Raw genomic sequence first — 20,742 nt, forward strand, 5'->3', positions numbered from 1 at the left:
TTGGTACAATTGCACAAAGAACATATTTCAGATCCTTTCTCTCCCAAAAGGAGACCATGGATTCAGATAAAGTCTACCACTGTGGAACAAAGACCTGAAACACAGCTGAGACAGAAACACACAAAAGCAAAAATAATCTAAACGAAAGCTGCGCACATTGTTACGTTACCTCTGTTGTGCCTGCTTATTGCAGGATGCAGTAGATCTGATCAAAACATTCATTCATACAGACAAAGGTTGACTAGTGTCAGGTAGGAATGGCTACCCATGTACAAGGTAGCTGTAAAATACAAACGAAAAAAGCCTTTTAAGAGTGCAGAATGCATTTTTGTTATGAACGCTAAGGTAATTGATCTTTGTTTAATCAGTCGAAGGTAATCAGTTGAATTGATCTTAAACTGCTTTTAATTTTAGGGTATGTCTATTGGATGTTCGTGAAAAAGTTTATTTGCAAATAGAACAATTTAAAAGGCTGTTTTGATTTGCACAAGCTTCATAAAATGTTAAAAACTACAGATATTTACATCTGAGACCTCCTAACAAGATATTTTCAAGAACCATACAGAAAATGCTGACTGTAAATATTCAAATTTCAAGGAATTAAAACTAGATAGATTATATTCTAACTGGATTTCTGAAAATGAGTGGCACCACCGCTGTCCTCTGTCTCTATCTTGTTTATGGATTAATGCAACAGATGGAAGCCTCTGTCCTGAGCTGCATTCCCAGAAAAACAGTAACATACCAAAGTAAGTGTGATAAAACTCTTGTGTTAAAGATACATGCTGAAGAGTAGTAGGGTTCCCTCTGTGTGGTAGGGATGTAAGAATTGCCAGCTAAACTGACTGAAACAACAATTACTTTATTTTCAGTTAGCTTTTGACCAGGACCAGGATACTAGTATTATGAACTCCAGTCTCTTGAATGCTATGATATCCTATCTTTAATCCCCACAAGATGTTTTCACATGTTAGGCTTTATGTGTCATCTGAAAGATGGTACTTTCAATAACACAGTGTCACCTAACACCAAGTTGAGGCATTGATTTTCAGTAAAGGCTCAGAGAAAAGAATGCCACCTACTGCATAACCAACCCATCTTTTGTCATCCCTTAGCATTTCCCCATCCAAGTACTGACACATTCCAAATCTACTTAACTTGTGAGATCTAACAGGTAGAAGAGTTTCGCTTTTCATGCAAAGAACCCTTTGTGATAATCTTGAAGACAACACAGTTTTCAACACCATTGGTCACTCTTTCTCCCCCAGATTCTTGTATGCATGTTCTGCTGTGATTTACCCTAACATTAAATCTCGTGGCTGGAGACTTTGGTGTCCAGTTAATAATGATTTTGTGTTGGTTATGTTTCTATATAACAGTGGAAATAAAATATCTATATATAATGAAAATTATTTAAAACACGATCCTGGAAAATGTGAATAAAATATAAGCCTTTGTCTCACTGCTATCCCTTTTTCAGTCTGGTATTTTTGTTTCATGGCAATGGTATTTTAGCAGCAAATAATTTTTAAAATAACTTTATAACTTGTATGTTTTTAGATGGAAATATAAAAACTTTTATGAAACCAGGATTATCCAATTTTTCCACACTCTTGGTGAGTGAAGAAACTGATATCTTATTTGTTGGAGCCAGAGATGCTATATTTGCACTTGATTTGAATGACATCTCAAGAGAAATAGCCAGTGTAAGCTGAACAACTATTTATCCCTTTTTAAAAAACCTGTCTTGCTTAAGGCTATATTTTTTCTGAAATTTAATTTTCAGATCTTTAAAGACAACAAAGCAATGTCTTGCAAATGTTAGTATGAGATAGATGTTCACTCCTATGATCTGGGGAATTACAACTGGCTGTGAAGTTTTTCCGGTAGGAATATTGAGCACTGTACTTAAGAGGTTACAAATTCAGTGTAGTGCTCAGTGATGATAATGGACCTTTCAGATCTGGGAAAATGTAGAGCAAAGGCCAAATTCTTACTCCTGTGACTGGCCCTTATGTAAGTAGAACCGTTGAAAGCAGTTGGACTACTTATCATTATTCACATGAGTAAGAGTTTGCCAGATTGGGTTCAATGTGCTTAATGCATATGAGTGCATGTTGTAATGACAATAAAAGTAAGGACCTTTTTGTATGTTTTGCTTCTTGGTGCTGCAAAATGTTGAGCATCACTGAGTTTAGTTGGAAATGAGATTGCTCAGAACGTCAGGTTTCAGAGCGGCAGCCGTGTTAGTCTGTATCAGCAAAAACAACGAGGAGTACTTGTGGCACCTTAGAGACTAACAAATTTATTTGGGCATAAGCTTTCGTGGGCTAAAACCCACTTCATCAGATGCATGGAGTGGAAAATACAGTAGGAAGATATATGATGAGATAACTGGCTCTGTGGATGAGGGGAAAGCAGTGGACGTGTTATTCCTTGACTTTAGCAAAGCTTTTGATACGGTGTCCCACAGTATTCTTGCCAGCAAGTTAAAGAAGTATGGGCTGGATGAATGGACTATAAGATGGATAGAAAGCTGGCTAGATCATCGGACTCAACGGGTAGTGATCAATGGCTCCATGTCTACTTGGGAGCCGATATCAAGCGGCGTGCCCCAAGGGTTAGTCCTGGGGCTGATTTTGTTCAATATCTTCATTAATGATCTGGAGGATGGCGTGGACTGCACCCTCAGCAAGTTTGCAGATGACACTAAACTGGGAGGAGTGGTAGATACGCTGGAGGATAGGGATAGGATACAGAGGGACCTAGACAAATTAGAGGATTGGGCCAAAAGAAATCTGATGAGGTTCAACAAGGACAAGTGCAGAGTCTTGCACTTAGGACGGAAGAATCCCATGCACTGCTACAGACGTGGGATCGAGTGGCTAAGGCAGCAGTTCTGCAGAAAAGGACCTAGGGGTTACAGTGGGGATGAGAAGCTGGATATGAGTCAACGGTGTGCCCTTGTTGCCAAGAAGGCTAACGGCATTTTGGGCTGTATGAGTAGGGGCATTACCAGCAGATTGAGAGACATGATCATTCCCCTCTATTTGACATTGGTGAAGCCTCATCTGGAGTATTGTGTCCAGTTTTGGGCCCCACACTACAAGAAGGATGTGGAAAAATTGGAAAGAGTCCAGCGGAGGGCAACAAAAATGATTAGGGGGCTGGAGCACATGACTTATGAGGAGAGGCTGAGGGAACTGGGATTGTTTAGTCTGCAGAAGAGAAGAATGAGTGGGGGATATGATAGCTGCTTTCAACTACCTGAAAGGGGGTTCCAAAGAGGATGGATCTAGACTGTTCTCAGTGGTAGCAGATGACAGAACAAGGAGTAATGGTCTCAAGTTGCAGTGGGGGAGGTCTAGGTTGGATATTAGGAAACACTATTTCACTAGGAGGGTGGTGAAGCACTGGAATGGGTTCCCTAGGGAGGTGGTAGAATCTCCATCCTTAGAGGTTTTTAAGGTCGGACTTGACAAAGCCCTGGCTGGGATGATTTAGTTGGGGATTGGTCCTGATTTGAGCAGGGGGTTGGATTAGATGACCTCCTGAGGTCCCTTCCAACCTTGATATTCTATGATACACAGTACTTGAAAAGATGGGAGTTGACTGACCCTCCACTCGGTAAGGCAACTCCCATCTTTTCATGTACTGTGTATATATATCTGCCTACTGTATTTTCTACTCCATGCATCTGATGAAGTGGGTTTTAGCCCACGAAAACTTATACCCAAATAAATTGGTTAGTCTCTAAGGTGCCGCAAGTACTCCTTGTTGTTTTTTTTCAGAACCTCAGTTGATTTACTCTCCTCCTTGCAGGATCAGGACCCAAGTCATCTTAGTTAGTGATAAAGCTATGGGTTATAAAACCTCAGGGGTGCTGTTAGCAGCACAGTAACTACCACTTAAAACCTCTTGGCTCTCTTACTGTAGATTGCATCTCAACCCACCAATGCCCTCATGTGGAACAATGACCTAAATGACACAACACGATTATTATTTTTGTTGAAATATTTTCATAAATCCAAGGTAAATAGATACCTCTGTTCAAGGTGGTAATATGCATCAGTCATTGCCTACCTATCTCTTTGTAATTCCTGTTTTTAAAACTGAAGACACAGCTGTGCCATGAAAGATACAAATCTATAAAGTCTGCAGCCACTCAGAGTTAGCTCTGTTGGATAGCATTGTATTATTTTTTCTGTTGTGCAGCTCTGTATCATACTGATTTGTGCCTTTAGATTGTAATAGTTTAATTTTTAAGGTGCTGCGTACCCACAACTCTCATTGACTTCAAGTGAAGCGGGTTTAATGATTCTTTTAGGTTCCTCTCTCATGAAACCTGTTTTGTGATATGGCATTTTTTTATGTAAACAATTTACAAGAATAGAAGTGAAAGGACACCAAGATATTATGAGGCTTATAAATTTAGATCCGATTTGAAAGACATGCCTTCTGATGAGGAAGTTGTGTGTTCTGTGGGGTTTCTGTATAAACTGGGGCCCTCATCTTGTAAGCTGTTCCATGTAGGTGAATTCTACATGCCTGTGCAAAACCCCAATGAAAGTGAGGCATTTGCTCACACAGAACAATTTACAGGATTTGGGTGTGGCTGAGCATGTTGCGGAGTCTATAGGGGAAACTGCCTGTGCTTTGTGACCTCCACTACAGTATTCTAGTGAAGTCATTGGATGTAATTCATTTTCAAAATGTGCTTTTAGCATCTTGTGTCCCACGTGACAACCCAAAGACCTTCCGTAAAGGCCAAATCCAGGAACTCATTGCCCAGCCCAATCAGAAAGCCCCTGCTTACATGGGGTCTGTGTTCTGGGGGCACTTACCCCTGGGGTAACTCCTAAATCTAGCCCCCTCTCCTGATGCAGTGGCATCACACCAGCACCACTGCTAGGGGAATCTCCATGAAGGGGGCAGTTGGGTTTGCTCTTTAAACCAAAATGTAGATTTATTTTGGTTTTGATTTTACATTTAGAATTTTAGACCAAAAATCACAGTGTGCTAAATATGGGATCTTTTTTGGGTTCCAGGAGGACTGGTGCGCAACAAGGGATAGACAATTGGAATGCATTCGCAGAGGAAAGGACAAAGTAGGTAAAGTGTTTGTTTTCACGACCTAGTTATTAAATAAGTTACCATATTGAATAGCTTTTTAAAAACAATAAGCAAGTATATAGGAATCTGGTTTTGAAACTTCTATTCTTTTACAGTGACTACACTTCTGACACACCCCACACTGCATGCATTTGGTCTTGCATTTCTTTTCAGACTGTTGTCTGTTTGGCACTACCCTCTATCTATATAGTGCTATGCATATTTAAGCCCTGATCCTGCAAAGCACTTTTGCATGTGGGCAGTAACACTGAAATCAATTGGGACTACTTACATGCTTAAAGGTAAGCATGTTCTTAAAGTGCTTTTCTGGGTCTGGGCTTTGCACAACTATATACGTGATTAGTAATTTCTGTAAACATACTTTTAAGATCTGATATTGAAAATTGTTGAGTATTAAAATTTGTGTTACTCTTTAATTTATCTGTTGAGCTTGAGTCCAGTGTATTTGGACACATTCTCTGTGTTTTAAGGTCTTGCTTGCTTTTTGTGAAGGCACCTGAAAGCCTTCATGCTCTCGCCCCTAAGGTATGAAAATTTACTATTATTTTTTCTGTTTCAGGTAGATTGCCGAAACTACATCCTCCTCCTTCATAAGATAAATGACACTAACTTATATGTTTGTGGAACCAATGCATTTTACCCAGCTTGTGATTACATGGTAAGCATTTTATATACTTAAATACACCCTTTACTGTGTGTGCATTTAATTGTTTGAATAGTATGGTAGATCTTTAAGCACCTTTCCAAGTAATGTTCCTATGGAAAATTAGTATTAATTATTTTATTGTAATTATTTTTAATTTTAAAAATTAATTATTTTTAATGTATGATTGGTCATAATGAAACAAATTTAGCAGCAGCATTAAGTGCTTGCGTTATGACTTCTGAATTTTCCATCTTTTGCTAGCAAGTTTTATTTCTGGAAACAGTCATTGTCGTTTCTTATTTTGTTGCCTTATCTCTGTGCATATATTTATGAATGCTTTTCATGCTTACTTACTGTATGTATATTTCACTATTCTTAGTTCTTTCCTTTGTTCATCTAGTCTTGTTTTGCTTTGAACAAATTTTGTTTAAAAATAAAAGTTAAAACAGGATTACATTTCAGTTGAGTGCCAGGAACACCGTTGAGGCTATACAAATAATAATTAATAAATGCTGACAGTAGGTTGCAAATCAGATGAATGCTGTATTTTCACCAAATGCACCTATAAGAGCCTAGCTTTTTATTTGAACTTACTTTCTCACATACCAGGCGACTTATAAAGACTGAGGGCTTCGCTGTAGTGGCACTTGTACCGGATTTTAAATTTGCTCATCAGTATTTAGGGAATTTGCATTGTTACTCCCAATAGAAGAGCATGCATTCTAAAAAGAAATACATTTTCCAAACCAAAATGTATTTACTTGGTTTCTTACCCTCTACATAAACTCAGCAGATTTAAACTGTGACTCTCGGCAGGGTGTTTTGACAGTGGTCAATTAATTGAAAGAGGAGTTTTCATAGTAGTTACTTAAAAACAAAGAAGCCCAGAAAAAATAGACTGAATACATTTCTATTTGTACAAATACTCACATTTCCATATTCACTCCATGATTGTTCTCTTTTAAAATAAATTGTTAATCATTTTATTTTATCAGATGTGAGTCTTGCTTTCAGCCTGATAGAATGATTGTTTACAACAGGTCATCAACAGTACAGATATTCATCTGCAAGGGAAAGCTGAAGAAAGCAGAGGAAGATGTCCTTTTGAACCTACTCTGAAGTATGCTTCTCTGTTAGTTGGTATGTTTTGGGAATTCCATGTAAGACTAAATCATTTTTCACTGCTAATCAGATGTCAACTACTATAATTCTAATTTGATGTCTGTGCATGTTCATGAAGTGTTAACCTCTGATCTGTTGTTTAAAAGTTGGAAGAGAACACAGATGAAACTATTATATGAAAAACTAAATGGAGCAGTTTTTAGTGCATTGATATATGTATCTCCTTTTTGGCCTCTGCTGGCTCATTGATAGGGATTTTTTCAGAAAGATTAATTGCTAATGATTTTCTTAGTATGACTCTTGCAACCATATCTGATATCCTTGAATCTAACTGCTTACTCTTGAATTTCTTAGGTTTCAGATGTTTGAAGGTCGCACAGGCACTGTGAAATCTTTCAGATGTAATTACTAGAAAGCCACATGGAAAAGATTTTCTTTCTTGGGCAAAAACTACCCTTGAAACCTTATTCAATGTCCCTTAGCAACATTTGAGATTACCAGAGTGGTCGTCTGGGTCACTTCTCTGAGAGTCCACCTAGCAATTGTTGGCTTTCAAACATTCATTGTATGTTTTGTCCTTTGCCTATTAAACTATATTCTTATATTTATCCTTTGATCTTACTGGAACTTTAAATTCATGTTGCGTCCTCTCCATGTCAACTCATTTTGGACCTATGCACAAATACAGAGTGAAATCTATTTTGAAGAGACTGCTCAAGGGACTGGCATAAAGTTGCTTAAAAAGAGGTGACCTTCGAATAATGATAAAACAGATTTGTACTTGGTAGGTTTTGGGGATACTTGGCTGTTTCTTAAGAAAACAAGCTGCCTAGCAGGACTGATGTCTGGTGTACATAGTTCACCATGATTCATTATAAATGGTGATGAGGATAAATATAGAGCTCACACAGCAATCTTCTTCACGTTTTCCTGTTAACTCTTCTTAAGGTCCACTCTAGGGGCCTATAGATACTCTGAACAATATCAGTGTATAAAAGTTTCACATTCAGAGATCTTCAGTTACAAGCAACATGTAACTTCCAGCTAGTTGAGCCTTGATTCATTTTAGACAAATGTCTACAAAGCCAACAAAACAAAATACCTTTCTGCCCCAGTATCTTACAATCTTACGGACCTAACTCTGCATGGTGCTGCGTGGACTCAACTCCTAATCAATTCTGTAGGAACTGAGGGTGCTCAACACCTTGCAAAATCAGCAGCCTAGACTTTTCAGCAGGTAAAATCATAGCTATAGCTGCTCCTCCAGTTACTTTTGCTATAAATATTTGCATGTGATAAATACATATAACTTATGACCGTTCCTTTGCATTGTAAGAAAAAGTATTTTTTGCACTTTTATTTCTTTAAACTCTTCACAGATAGTGCATTTTATTCAGCCACTTCAAACAACTTCTTGGGCACTGAGCCTATTATAGTTCGCAGTTTGAGAAACCATCTAAGGACAGAGTTTAAAGCATCTTGGCTAAATGGTAAGATGTTTTTATACACATTTTAGCCCCTGCAGGGCAAATATTCCATCTTGTTTGATTTTTTTAACACAAAATTAAGAACTGCACCCATTTTTCTTCCCAGTGTAGAGTTCTGAAAGTCTAATGTGGGGTACTCCCCCTTGCCATATATAAAGATTTAGATTACATGTCACTGTTTGTTTTTAAAGGCAGCTGCCATTTTTAAGATGCCTGCAGAAAAGTGACATAGTTTATGACTCTGGAAGCATGGGAGCCAAATGTTAGATCCTAATTATTTTCAGTCTTTCTCGATACTGGTTTAAAATTCAGTTGAATTTTATTTTATTATGAAACTTTTTAATATGTTAACACCTTTAACATTTGTTGGTTACTGAATAAGTATCACAATAAAGCAGAGGCTGGTTTAGGACCTCATCCCAATTCTGTCAGTATTGTAACTAACAACCCTCTTTGATAAGCACAGGCAGCAGTAGATTTAGCAAAACAGATTTTGTGTGTGTGTATTTCAAATAAAATGTATATCTTATACACAGTAACAAGTGCTTCACACTGTGAATAGTGTGCCAAGCAAAAACTGGTTGGTGGAGCTTTTTTCTAACCACCTTCCATGGCATGCTAGACTCCACTAATTAATATAGGATAGGCTAACAAAATGCAAATAGACAAGCATCAGTAATGTATTTCAATATTTCTCTAGTCCTGTTATTAATAAACACCATGGATCTTAAGGCATCTTTGTAGGCATTGTTACAGTTTATTATATCAACTTGTATACAGGTCCTAAACTCAAAGGCAAATAAACTGCTAAAAAAATCAGCTGTTGACTTTGAATTTCCTAGTTTTTTCAGAATTAAGTCCGTCACTCCCTCTTTAACTTACTTCATCTTGCATGTCTGTATTGCAGGGTCTGTAAACACAAAACCTATTCTAGGCGTGCTCACTTTTGTGGAGTGTTGCTTTTTTATTTCTTTAGGCCCCTTTATTGTCCATAAAATTGTTCCTCTCTCCATACAAACCTTATTCTGCATAAAATTGGAAGGGAGATAGATGAGCATTAAACTCATCCATAAACCTTTACTTTAGGAAATGTAAAAGGTTCTCATTTAGCATTGGTGGTAATAAATTTCATCTCCTGCAAAAGGTTAATATAGGCATCAGTGTACCTCTAACTGTCTGAAATTAATATGCATTGATTTTGCTGTGTCCAGAAAAAGCAAGCTCCTAAATTGAGGACTAAAGATAAAAGTGAGCTAATAATTAAGGACGAAGGTGAAGAGGCAATTAGTAGGCCATTTTCACTTATGCAAACATATTTTAACCCTTTGATAGATGTTTTTTTTAATTGTATACTAACTCATAAGCTCTTTCCAGTCCTTTCCTTGTCCACTGTTCTAAGAAAACATTATTTTACTACAGTTTAAAAAAACCCAACTTTTGATATGTATGGTATTTCACTGCCTTAAGTTCTGTACATTAGAAAAAACTGTTGCATTATGTGTGTTTATATATTCCAGAGCCCAGCTTTGTCTATATGGATATAGTGCGGGAAAGTGAATCGAATCCAGATGGAGATGATGATAAAATTTATGTGTTCTTCACTGAAACAGCTGTTGAATTTGAATTCTATGACAAACTCCTGGTGTCAAGAATTGCTCGTGTCTGCAAAGTTAGTGTTTGTTGTATAGTAATTTTGTTTAAAGTATGTAAGTAGTTTAGATAAAGCTTCATAGCAGAATGAGCAAACATGGTTCCATCTGCATTGTCCATCTTACCAATTAAAATTCTGCTGCCAGGCTTCTATAATTGAACTCACTTCCTCCTCCTTCCAGACTCTTCAGAACCCCCTATGACATTCAAACCTCTTGGCTTTGAAAATTCTGATTCGTATAGGAAGACTGAACAAGCCCTTGTGTGACAGTGCTACCAAGTCTGTTTATGTGAGTGAAATCAGCCTGCTTTATAAACTCTAAAGTGATGACACTTTCCCTTCATACAGGGTGATCTTGGTGGAAAACGCATATTGCAAAAAAGATGGACGTCATTTTTAAAATCCAGACTTATCTGTTCCGTTCCAGAATCAAATTTCCAGTTTAATATTGTTCAGGATGTCTTTTTACTTAAGAGAGCAGACTGGCGGGAAAGCATGTTTTATGGGATTTTTACTCAACAATGGTAAGATACAAGAAATGCATCTATTACTAACATTTTGAAATAGTTTTTCAAAGCAGAGGTTGGGTGTATCTGAATTGTTTTCAGATATTTTGTAAACCTAAATGTAAAAGCTTTCTGGTACATGAATTGCTGCTGCATTAGTTTCAGCCCCTAAGCAAAGCTTTTCTATTGTGATTCGTTCTATAGAAAAGTTCTTCTTCGAGTGCTTGTCTATAAATATTCCACTCTTAGTGCTCATGCGCCCCCATGCACTCTAGGTCAGTGTCTTTTGGCCAGCAGTCTCTTCTTGCTGTTGTGCATGTGCTATGAGTGTCTTCATGCTCACATAGTGAGAGTATAAAGGTCAGAGATGGCCCAACCACCATTCAGTTCCTTCTCATTGCCCATTGCTGGGAGAGAGAGCTCCCCAGTGTCCATGTCTTGATGCATCGCTTTTTCCTAATCTTTACTTAATTGTCTATATAGTTGCCTGTTGGAAAACTTTGGGTAGTTTAAGGAGTTTTTATCTGCCTTATTTGCTGTTTCATTTCCTCATCTTCTTGGTACTGTGGCTTGGAGATGTCCCATTCTGAGTCATTCAATTTTAAGTATTGCCTGTCATGCAAGGCAGCAATTCCAACATAGAGGAAGCATCAAGATCTGATGCTTCTTTTGGTAGAGGTGTCCTGCAATCTTTGTCCAAGTAGACTTCAAGCACCTGCCTCCTTATGTCAGGTCACTGTTTCGGAGTCACCAAGAGTAGAATATATATGGACAAACACTCAGAGACGATAGAAAAGTTACTTACCTTTACAGTAACTGGAGTTTTTAAAGATGTGGTGTCCCCATATATACTCCACAACCTGCCTTCCTTCCCCACTATTGGGGAATGCTATAACACCTGGATTCTGCTATGGAAATGAATGGCAGTTGGGTCCGTTTCACTCTTTATGCCTTCCCCATGTATGGCTCCAACAGACACTTGTGGCCAAAAGGCTCCGATCTTGAGCACATGGGGCATGTGCACATCGAGAGTGGAATATACATGGACAACACATCTCAAAGAACTCCAGTTACTGTAAAGGTAAATAATTTTTTTTCCTGAGGTTTTGAGGTGCATTGTTTAGTTATTTGCATCATAAAAGCTAAAACTGTTTGTTTATGTTTTTCTCCTCCGTCCCCTATCAAGTCAAACTTCATTTGGAAATTGATTTCACTGAAGATATAATTTTCTCTCTGCATCATTTTCTCTTTTTGTTTTTATTATATGAGGAAATTATATTAATAAACAGATTATGAAAGTACCCGAAGGTTGCTATTATCACCAGAATCAACAATGAATTCAAATCCATCCTCTGTTGTAGAGCTTCTGTCTCTTGTTACAACCAAGCTTATGTGAATTTGGATTAGTTGTGAACCCTTCACATAGACTGTAAACTCTTTGGGGTAAGGGTTGTCTTTCACTATGTGTTTGTACCGTGCGTAGCACAGTGCGGCCCTGATCTTGGTTGAGCCTTCTAGAGTAGACAATACTGTAATACTACAAATAATGTAATCCTTTTATAATGGAACTCATGCATGTAGCTATTTAGCCCGTCCTAGTTATTTATGTCCTAGGTTTATATCTATCGCTTCCAGCTGGTGAAGTAGCCATTCCAGGGTCTATATGTTCACTGCCTTCCCTCCAATGGTAACTTGTCTCTAATGAATGCAGATTAATCTCAGAATTCAGTAGTGAGCTCTCACTTTCGTGTTAATGGCCAGATTGCAGCCATTTGTCGGGGACTCAGAATAAGAATTGATCATTTATTCCTAAAGTGACCAGATGTCCCAATTTTATAGGGACAGTCCCGATATTTGGGGCTTTTTTTTAATATGGGCTCCTATTACCTCCCACCCCGTCCCGATTTTTCACACTTGCTATCTGGTCACCCTATTTATTCCACATATTTGAATGGAACTGACTTGTTTAGTTTGATCTGACTGAGCCAACACTGCCATTTGCTGAAGCTAGGTGTTTTCAATCTCTGGGCTAAAGCTTTTAGTTGAAGACTAGCCAAGAGCTTTGCCAGTCCAGACACTTGAGTTATGCATTCTCTGTCAGGCTGGTGGAAAAATTAAAACTAACTAAACTTAAATTTACATTGTTTATCACTTAGACCAAAACCCTGACTTCTTCCTGTGTTGTTTCCTCTACCAAATGAAACAGCTGGCTTCCAAGATGCAGGATAAGCAGTACCCTCATGAGAGGAAACCATTGCAAGTTGAAGTACCCTTCTTCCAAATGCAGCATCTGTCAAAGCCCACTTGTCTAATCTAGTACTTTCTGAAAATAAAAACAGGACTCCAAGCTATGTTTTTACAGCTGATGAATTTGATCTCAGTGTGTGTGTGTGTGTGTGTGTGTGTGTGTGTAATATAATATAAAGAGGCACAGACAAAATGTACCAGCGGCAGAATTGTATATGTCAAAGGGTACCACTGCAAAGTAATCGTGAAAAGGTAGCTTTGGTGGTTTGTAAAGGCATCAAAACCCTGAGATTGATATCTAGATCCATGGAAGTTGCATTACTTTGCCGCTGTATCAGTTTATGCATACTGTATAATTTATACCACCATTCACATCACCACCGATTTTGGGCCACAATATGCGTTAGTAGGATTCTGCAAGGGCTCCTCTTAAATTTCATATTCTGATTGTGGAAACAGTCACTTCAGCATCATGGACTTCAAATGAGAGGACTCTCCCTACGTACCTAGTCTGCTTTCTCAAGGGCCAGTATAGCTATGAGCATGGGTTAGAGAGGGGGCCACATTCTGCTTTCAGTTGCAGCAGTGTAAATCCAGTGTAACTCAAGTAACTGGAGTCTCATTGGACTTAACTACTGTTACTGAGGCGAGAACCTGACCCAAGCCCCCAGTTCACCTGTAATCCATTTAACCTTTCAGATTTAATTTTGAAAAATATTTAAGACTGGATGCAAAGGGAAAAGACATACTTTATAACAGGATGAAATAGTGGGGTTTGGGGAGGAGAGAATTATATATAAAAAGCGGAGAGCAGAAAGTGAGACTAACCACGATGCTTAGATCTGTCTGCTTGCTGTCACCTAATTTATCAATGAAGCGTAAAGAACTAGTCTTAAAGTGTACATCTCCTAGGCTGTTTTTATTAATTTGGAGGATATTACTTGATTTTTAACAAAATATATATTTTAAATAAAATCCTTTACACAGTGTCTCTTTTTCCTAAGCCTTTCTCAGTAAATCACAATATCCGTGATTGACGCTTCTTAGATGTGTATTTATGTACACATATTCACTAACCCTAAAGAGCAAATAGCAACATGCCCTGTGAAAAGCAAGTTGTTTTTACAGCCTTCCCTTCTGCATAAAGGGCAAAATAACTCACTCACATTTTCTCTTGCTTCTTTTTCACCTCCAAGGGGAAGGTTGGATATTTCTGCCGTTTGTGCATTCAGTATGAAAACTGTCCAAGAAGTCTTCGCCAAAGGAAACTATAAAGGGCCAGTGACTGTGGAACATTCCCATGTTAAATGGATGGTGTTCAGGGGAGAAGTGCCACTCCCACGTCCCGGTGCTGTAAATACTCATTTATTCTCTTCTAAAGAAAACATTCTCTTAATTTTCTTTTCTGCTAGAGAATTACTAGTCCAAATTTTGCCAGTGTAGATGCAGTTCCATGGCCAGCACAGAGACATCTTTCCCCCATCCCAGGTCTGTGTGTGTGTGTGGAGGCCCCCTGAGTAGGCACTCCTCCTGCTCAACTCTACCACAGGGGTTAGGGGGTGCGACTATCCTTACACAGGTCTTCAGCACCCGGGTGAATTTCATGCATAATGAATGATGGATTCCCATTGTGGAAGTTGGGTAGAAATAGCTAAAAGTTTAGTACATAGTAACAATTGTCTGTAAATTGGTGGAATATAAAAATGGTTGTAATTATGTTTGTTGTACATTGTTTCTAGTGCATTGATAATTTTGCCCGGAGTATTGGATACAACACTTCTCTTGATTTGCCTGATAAAATTCTGCAGTTTGTTAGAGACCACCCTTTAATGGATAATGCTGTAAATCCAATTGGTGATAGGCCAGTGCTACTGAAAAGAGGTTCAAATTACACCACGATTGTAGTAGACAGAATCACTGGCCTAGATAAAAAAACATATGATGTTCTGTTTATAGGAACAGGTAAGTGGTTTTATTTTGGTGGGGGGGGGGGGGAGATTTATTATGGAAGAGTTCGTTTTAGAATTTTTTTCTGAGCCTTCAAAAAGGCTCCTACTGACTCCTAATAATGCACCAAAAATCCTTTGTCGTAATTTACCACTTTATAATGTATCAGACAGCAACCAGGCAGGGGGTTTTATATAATGGGCCTTCAGTTTCCTTTTTCCTCCAAGTTATGTTTCTAGCTGAACTGCTTTATTTCCCCAGTGTAAGATACTGTGTATTGTGTGAGGACAAATTTCATCTTATGGGCCCTCCTTCAGTAAAACTCTTAATGCTTGAATCAGTGGGACTTGGGTGGAGCTTTGCTGAATTGAAGCCATTGCGTTTGCAGTTAGATAGATGTAAATTTTGAGTGTAGAGCAGGCCTTAGTGTAATGTTTGATGAATGGTGTTTTATTGTCTGTTTCTTTCTTTTTTAAAGCTTGTGTAGATATAGTTCATAACCTATGTTATCATTAGTTTTATTCAGAATAATAATTTTCTTTGTAGCCTCACTGTTTTCTTTTGGTCAAGAGGTCTGCAATGATAGCTATTTTCTACTTAAACACTTTTAATATAGAATAGTGGCACTTCAAAATATACCAAGGCTTTCAAAAAATTTGTCATGGAAATGTCCCCAGCTGGCTTTCCCTAGCAAAATGGGCCTTACCTGTGACATAAGTGGTGCATAGATCTTGCTGGCTCTCTGCACATGGGTGAATCTTGCACAGGATGAAGGGACTTCTGGTCAAGACTATTACCAAAAGCCATGAATTTCTTGAAGGAAAGGTTAAAATCTTTGTACAAGAGCAAGGAAGCAGAAGCTGACTTGCCAGTTTGGAATTTCCAGCCCAGCTTCTAGGTAAAGTGTGTGTTTGTTTTGTTGGACATTGAGGATCTGTTTGGAAATCTTCCATATCAGAAGAGCCTCAATGTGGGGAAATCTTCCAAAATCAGGGACTTCTCCATTGCTTAAAAAAATCATTACTTCTTACTTACCAGAAAGTGAATGCAGAAAATATTGCTGTGGAACATTTAGGAAATTTCCTGTCCTCAAGATTCATTTTCTAAATCTCTAGAAAAGGCTGATGAATTTTAAAACTGAAGTGAAAATGCTGTTATGTTATGTTTGAACATGTTTCTCTTTAAAAATACATTTCATTTTATGCAGATAATGGATATTTGCATAAAGCTCTCAACTGCGACGGGGAAATGTTCATTATTGAGGAGATACAGCTGTTTCAGTCCCCAGAGCCTGTACAATCTCTTAAACTGTCTTCCAAAAAGGTAGATCCTCTATCTCTGCATATGCAAAGGGATTGGTATAATGGTGTGCTTCAGGCCTTCCTCTTTTTACACTGTGCATCTGGATTTTCGATGTTATGTATATACTACATACTCTTTTCTAGCATCACACTGATTAATAATAAAAGCATATATGAGATTTTATCTGTGGAAGTAGATTTCTTTTGCATTTTAATATAACTGAAACAAACTTTCAAACACACATTTGGCAATTTATATCACTTTTAGTCAAAAGCAATTCCCAAAGTTTTCATGAAGACTGTAATCTCTTCAGGCCAGGAATCTTGTCTTTTCATATGTTCTGCAAAGCACTGTGTATATTCTCATGCTCTTTCATTAGTAATCTATTATTTCAAAGAATATAGTTGATTTCTTGTCAGATCACAGAAGTTGCTGTCTGGATGCCATAAAGTTTAAAAACTCTCACAGTGCTATAAAATAACAGCTCAATGCTGCATTTCTAGGGCCTGCTGTATGTCGGGTCTCCATCCCAAGTGGTACAACTCCCCGTTTCAGTATGCAGCCGATATAAACACTGCTTGGATTGTGTTTTGGCAAGGGATCCTTATTGTGCGTGGTCTGAGTCTTTTGAGAAGTGTGCTCCAGTGGCTAATCAAACAGGAGACTTGCAGTAAGTAAAAAGATATTGCTTGAGGTCCATACCTGAGCTGATATTTATCTTGCTTTTTAAATTCAGTTCTACAAGTCAGTAAAATGTAACAAAACCAGGATGCATTCTACAGCTAATATCCTAAAAGTTTGAACATTTTTACATGCCTTCATGGTGTATTTCTTTTATTCATCTCTCTCTTCCTCTAGGGATTTAATTCAGAGTGTTAAAAATGGTGATGCTTCCAAATGTCCTAAAATAGGTACGTGAACATTTATCTTTAATAAAATATTGTTGAAATATAGTACAAAATGAAAATAATTCTATCATGTGGGTCATATATCTGTGGTCATTGAAATGCCTGATATTTTAGCTAAATTAAAATACAACCCAGGGGTAAAAATGATATTGATTCTTGACAAGAAAACACTGAGCTGATTTGGCTTGTTTGTTCTTAACGGTTTTGAACTTGGGGTCAGGATATTCTAGTTCAGACTGAAACCACTAATCTCATGAAAAGTAGAAAACGTGAGCCATGACTTTTGAGGCTGTTGGTATGTTTCCCCCCATGCTACAGAAGTCACGTGGGACATAAGAAGTCCTGTTAACTCTGTTACTGTGACTGACACTTGGTATTGCTCTGCAGAAATACAACTCAGATAGTCAGCTATTTTAAAAAAAACTGCTGGTTCAGAGAGAGAAATTTTAAAATATGAATTTGTGATTAATTTTTTAAAAGTTTTTAATTTTTAAATGTTTGCAGGATTAGGGACATTAATCTTAAACTGCACTGAAAACTAAGGGGCAGCTATTGCAGATTATAGGTCATCAGTGTAATGTGGTAAAGTCGAAAGCATTTGTATCCTCAAAGCCCTGTCCAAGCAATATCTAATCCTCACAACTGCTTTGTGAGGATAGAACGCAAGTGTGCAAATTGGGTGTAGAAATTGAGGCATAGAAAGGTGAAGAGATTTACTCAAGGCTACATACTGTGTTAGTCTGTGGCAAAGTGAGAATTTAAACTCAAGTTCCTGAATTCCAGCCCATATTCAGACTGTTAGATATCACTGGGAATAAGGCCAGCTAGAACCAATCTGTGCTATCATGCCCTTTTAGCAGATGGGAGGAGACAGTTAAATCTGTCGATTTCTCTAGTTTATTCAGGCACCTTAAAACACTCACTGTCCTTTGTGTCATGTTCCTTAATTAATCGTGATGTTTCTTTGAACATAAATGTGGCCAGGCAGGTTAAATTAAGGCTTCATTGTTTTTAATTAAACCACCCTTCACAATTTCAGGAAATAATGTCGAAAACTGTCCCGTTAGCACTGGCAACAGTGTTCATCTTAAATGCGCGCCCATGTCCAACCTGGCTAGGATGGTGTGGAAGTTTAATGGGAGCAGTCTTCAGGCAGAAGATTCTAAATACCTGCTTTATGATGGAGGAATAGTCATATTTAATGTGACAGTGGCTGATGCTGGATTTTATGACTGTCATTCTGTAGAGAGCGCTAATGGGAAAGAATTCCCTGTTACTGTGGCTAGCTACGTTCTTTATACCCAACAGGACAGCGTTTTCATTATTACTAAGAATTACACCACAAATCAACCAAATGCAGACACAACTCTGAAGGTTAAATCTTTGGTATCCTCTTCCTTGCTGAATGACCCAGCAAAACAAAAATCCCTGGAAGACCAAAAAGAGAAGCTTATTTTAAAATTCTTGGGAGCTGGATTTGCACTCCTTTTTTCTTCCTTGCTGGTTTGGAACTTTTACAAAGGCCATCTGTCTGTGCCTTGGAAGAGCAGAGAGAAAAGCTCAAAAACAGGAAATGCAGATGGTTTGCCAGGTCCAACCTTGGCTACAGAGGGGTCGGACGCTATGAGGAAAAGTTCAGCCACGCGAACTAACACCTCCACTGTTAATGAATCAGTACCACTTGTGAGCTTTCCTTCTGAAGAAGAACGCAGCACTAATGTACAACACAACACAAGTCTCACAAAGAGATCTGGGACTTGCAGCTCACAAAGCTGTTTGGTTGAGGATGAGACAATGTTTCCTATTGAGGAATGTGGAATGTAAAGTTTGAGTAGGAATCACAAGCCCAAAATCTAGTGAGCCAAGCTGCTAAACATAAATTCATTTTCAGTTGCTGCTTTTGAAAAAGATGGTTACATCAGTTTTTGGTATTTGTTTAACATGTGTTGCAAGAATAAACATTTGTTAAAAGTTGGCATTGAGCTCCTTTTCTGTAACACTGTGTGTTGCTGCACCATTATAGACATTAAAACTTCAGGAGCTGTTAATAATCTTCAGCACTTAAATAGTGCTTTTCACCTTCAGAAGGTGTCTATTTACTCTACAAATACCACCTTATTAAGTCTTCCAGTGTCCCTGTGTAGGTATTATCCCCATTGTACAAATGAGATTAAAGGACATGCTCATGGCCACAGATGGAATCGGTGTCAGACATGTGGATTAGAGATTAGAAATTCCTAGCTAATCTTCCTGTGCTCACACCACTGACCACGAAGCCTCCATCACACTCTCTCTTCTTAGGTCTTTAAATCTTCAAGGCATTGTACACACATTAACTTAAGTTCCTAATGTATTGTAAAGAAGGTCATTAAAAGGTATCTCTCTCTGTCCCAAACAGCCTCATGCCCAGTTCATGTACTGCATAGCTGATGCAAATGTATTACCTCAGAGCATGGCCAAAATCCAGGTACCATAACCCTGTTTGTTAAATATCTTTGAATACCCTATATATTCGCCTGAAACAGTCTCCATCTCCTTCTTTGGAGAGAAGCCTAGGTTCTCCAGCACTGAAGTCCCCAAACAAAGAGCTGTTCTGCCTCTCTCCATGTCTAGTGCCAGAGGCATGCAGAGAATGAGTGGATTCCACTGCTTTCTTCTCTCCTCTCCCAAACATGTACAGTTTGCTTTCTCCAGTTCTCAAGTAGCCTTAGAAGCAGAAGTTTCCAGGCCTGCTTTGAACCTGACTCTCCTGGCCAGAAGCACTTTTCTGCCACACCACCACATTTGCTTTAAAAAGATAATTGAAAAAGATGCTCAGAAACCAGGGTGATGAGCGCAGTATAATGATCGATAGAGAAAAGACCAAATCAGTTGTTGTTTAATGTTTCCTTCACACTGTGGGTTAAAGTGTTTTTACACTAAAGTAGAGTGCCAGTCTCTCCTTTTGAATGCATCTTTTATTCCTTAAACTGTGTGCTTTACAATAAGGGCCTCTTGTATATCGTTATGTGCAAATGCCACACAAATTGTGGCCTTTGTTGAAACATACTAAACACTCAGCAATGTTCATGTTCCCAGATCTCTATATTTGGCAGTTTTGCAGATGCTAATTAATAACCATTTGCACTTTTCATGGAAAGAGCTAAAGGTGGGAATAGCCATTTGCCTTTCTAGCAGGATCGAGTAATGGGGTTGGAGAGTGAGAAGAGGATTTTACATAAAAAATGTACAGCTGAAAATGAAAAGACTGAAGAGCTGCTGCGAAACCATAATGCTAAGGCCTCTCTGACTGCAATCACCCGTTGTATCAATGAACTGCAAAGAGCTAGTTTTAAGGTGTGTATCTTGGCCAGTGAATGTGATTTGAAAGGGATTATACTGCCGTTAAGAATACCCTTTAGGCAGTGATCTGTTGTGTGGTCTTGACTGAGTTCTGAGCCACTGTGTAAAGAGCTGCGGGAAGATTAATGGTGCAAACTTGACAATAGCTGTGTAACTAATGACACGGGGGTGATCACAATATCTCATTTCTGTTCTCTTCTGGAGGGCAGGAAACAATAACTGCCTCCCTCAGGGGGAGAAGGCACAAATGGAACAAAAACCCTGTTAAAGGACACCTCATAAGGTTACTAACACCTGTTTTTAGTGCAATTCCTGCTGATCTAATTACCCTAATTTTAACATGTAAAATAATTAGCTTCTGAGAAGAGCCATAGATAACCTACTGTTAGCAGGTCAATATGAAAGATATTGTGTGTCCTACTTTCAGCAGAGTCTTCAGTGTGGTTTATTT

At 38.3% G+C, this 20,742-nt stretch overlaps 1 protein-coding gene across 1 annotated transcript; it reads left to right on the forward strand.

The window, feature by feature from the left end:
- The first annotated feature begins 640 nt into the window (after window positions 1-640).
- LOC135894167 (semaphorin-4E-like) lies at window positions 641-18,773 on the forward strand. The gene is made up of 14 exons (XM_065422219.1): window positions 641-749; window positions 1,561-1,706; window positions 5,049-5,108; window positions 5,693-5,791; window positions 6,820-6,919; window positions 8,281-8,391; window positions 9,906-10,057; window positions 10,388-10,563; window positions 13,989-14,145; window positions 14,532-14,754; window positions 15,947-16,062; window positions 16,545-16,711; window positions 16,900-16,952; window positions 17,989-18,773. The coding sequence occupies exons 1-14, from the start codon at window positions 641-643 to the stop codon at window positions 18,771-18,773; spliced, it is 2,454 nt and encodes an 817-aa protein (XP_065278291.1).
- Window positions 18,774-20,742: the final 1,969 nt, after the last annotated feature.

This window comes from Emys orbicularis, chromosome 24 (genome assembly GCF_028017835.1).
Source record: "Emys orbicularis isolate rEmyOrb1 chromosome 24, rEmyOrb1.hap1, whole genome shotgun sequence".
In the NCBI taxonomy this organism is placed as follows: Eukaryota; Metazoa; Chordata; order Testudines; family Emydidae; genus Emys; species Emys orbicularis.

Coding starts and splice junctions, on each gene's coding strand:
- LOC135894167 (XM_065422219.1), top strand. CDS start 641: ATGAGTGGCACCACCGCTGTCCTCTGTCTCTATCTTGTTTATGGATTA. Junction 6,920..8,280: donor GTATGCTTCTCTGTTAGTTG/GTATGTTTTGGG, acceptor AACTCTTCACAG/ATAGTGCATTTTATTCAGCC. Junction 14,146..14,531: donor CACTCCCACGTCCCGGTGCT/GTAAATACTCAT, acceptor CATTGTTTCTAG/TGCATTGATAATTTTGCCCG.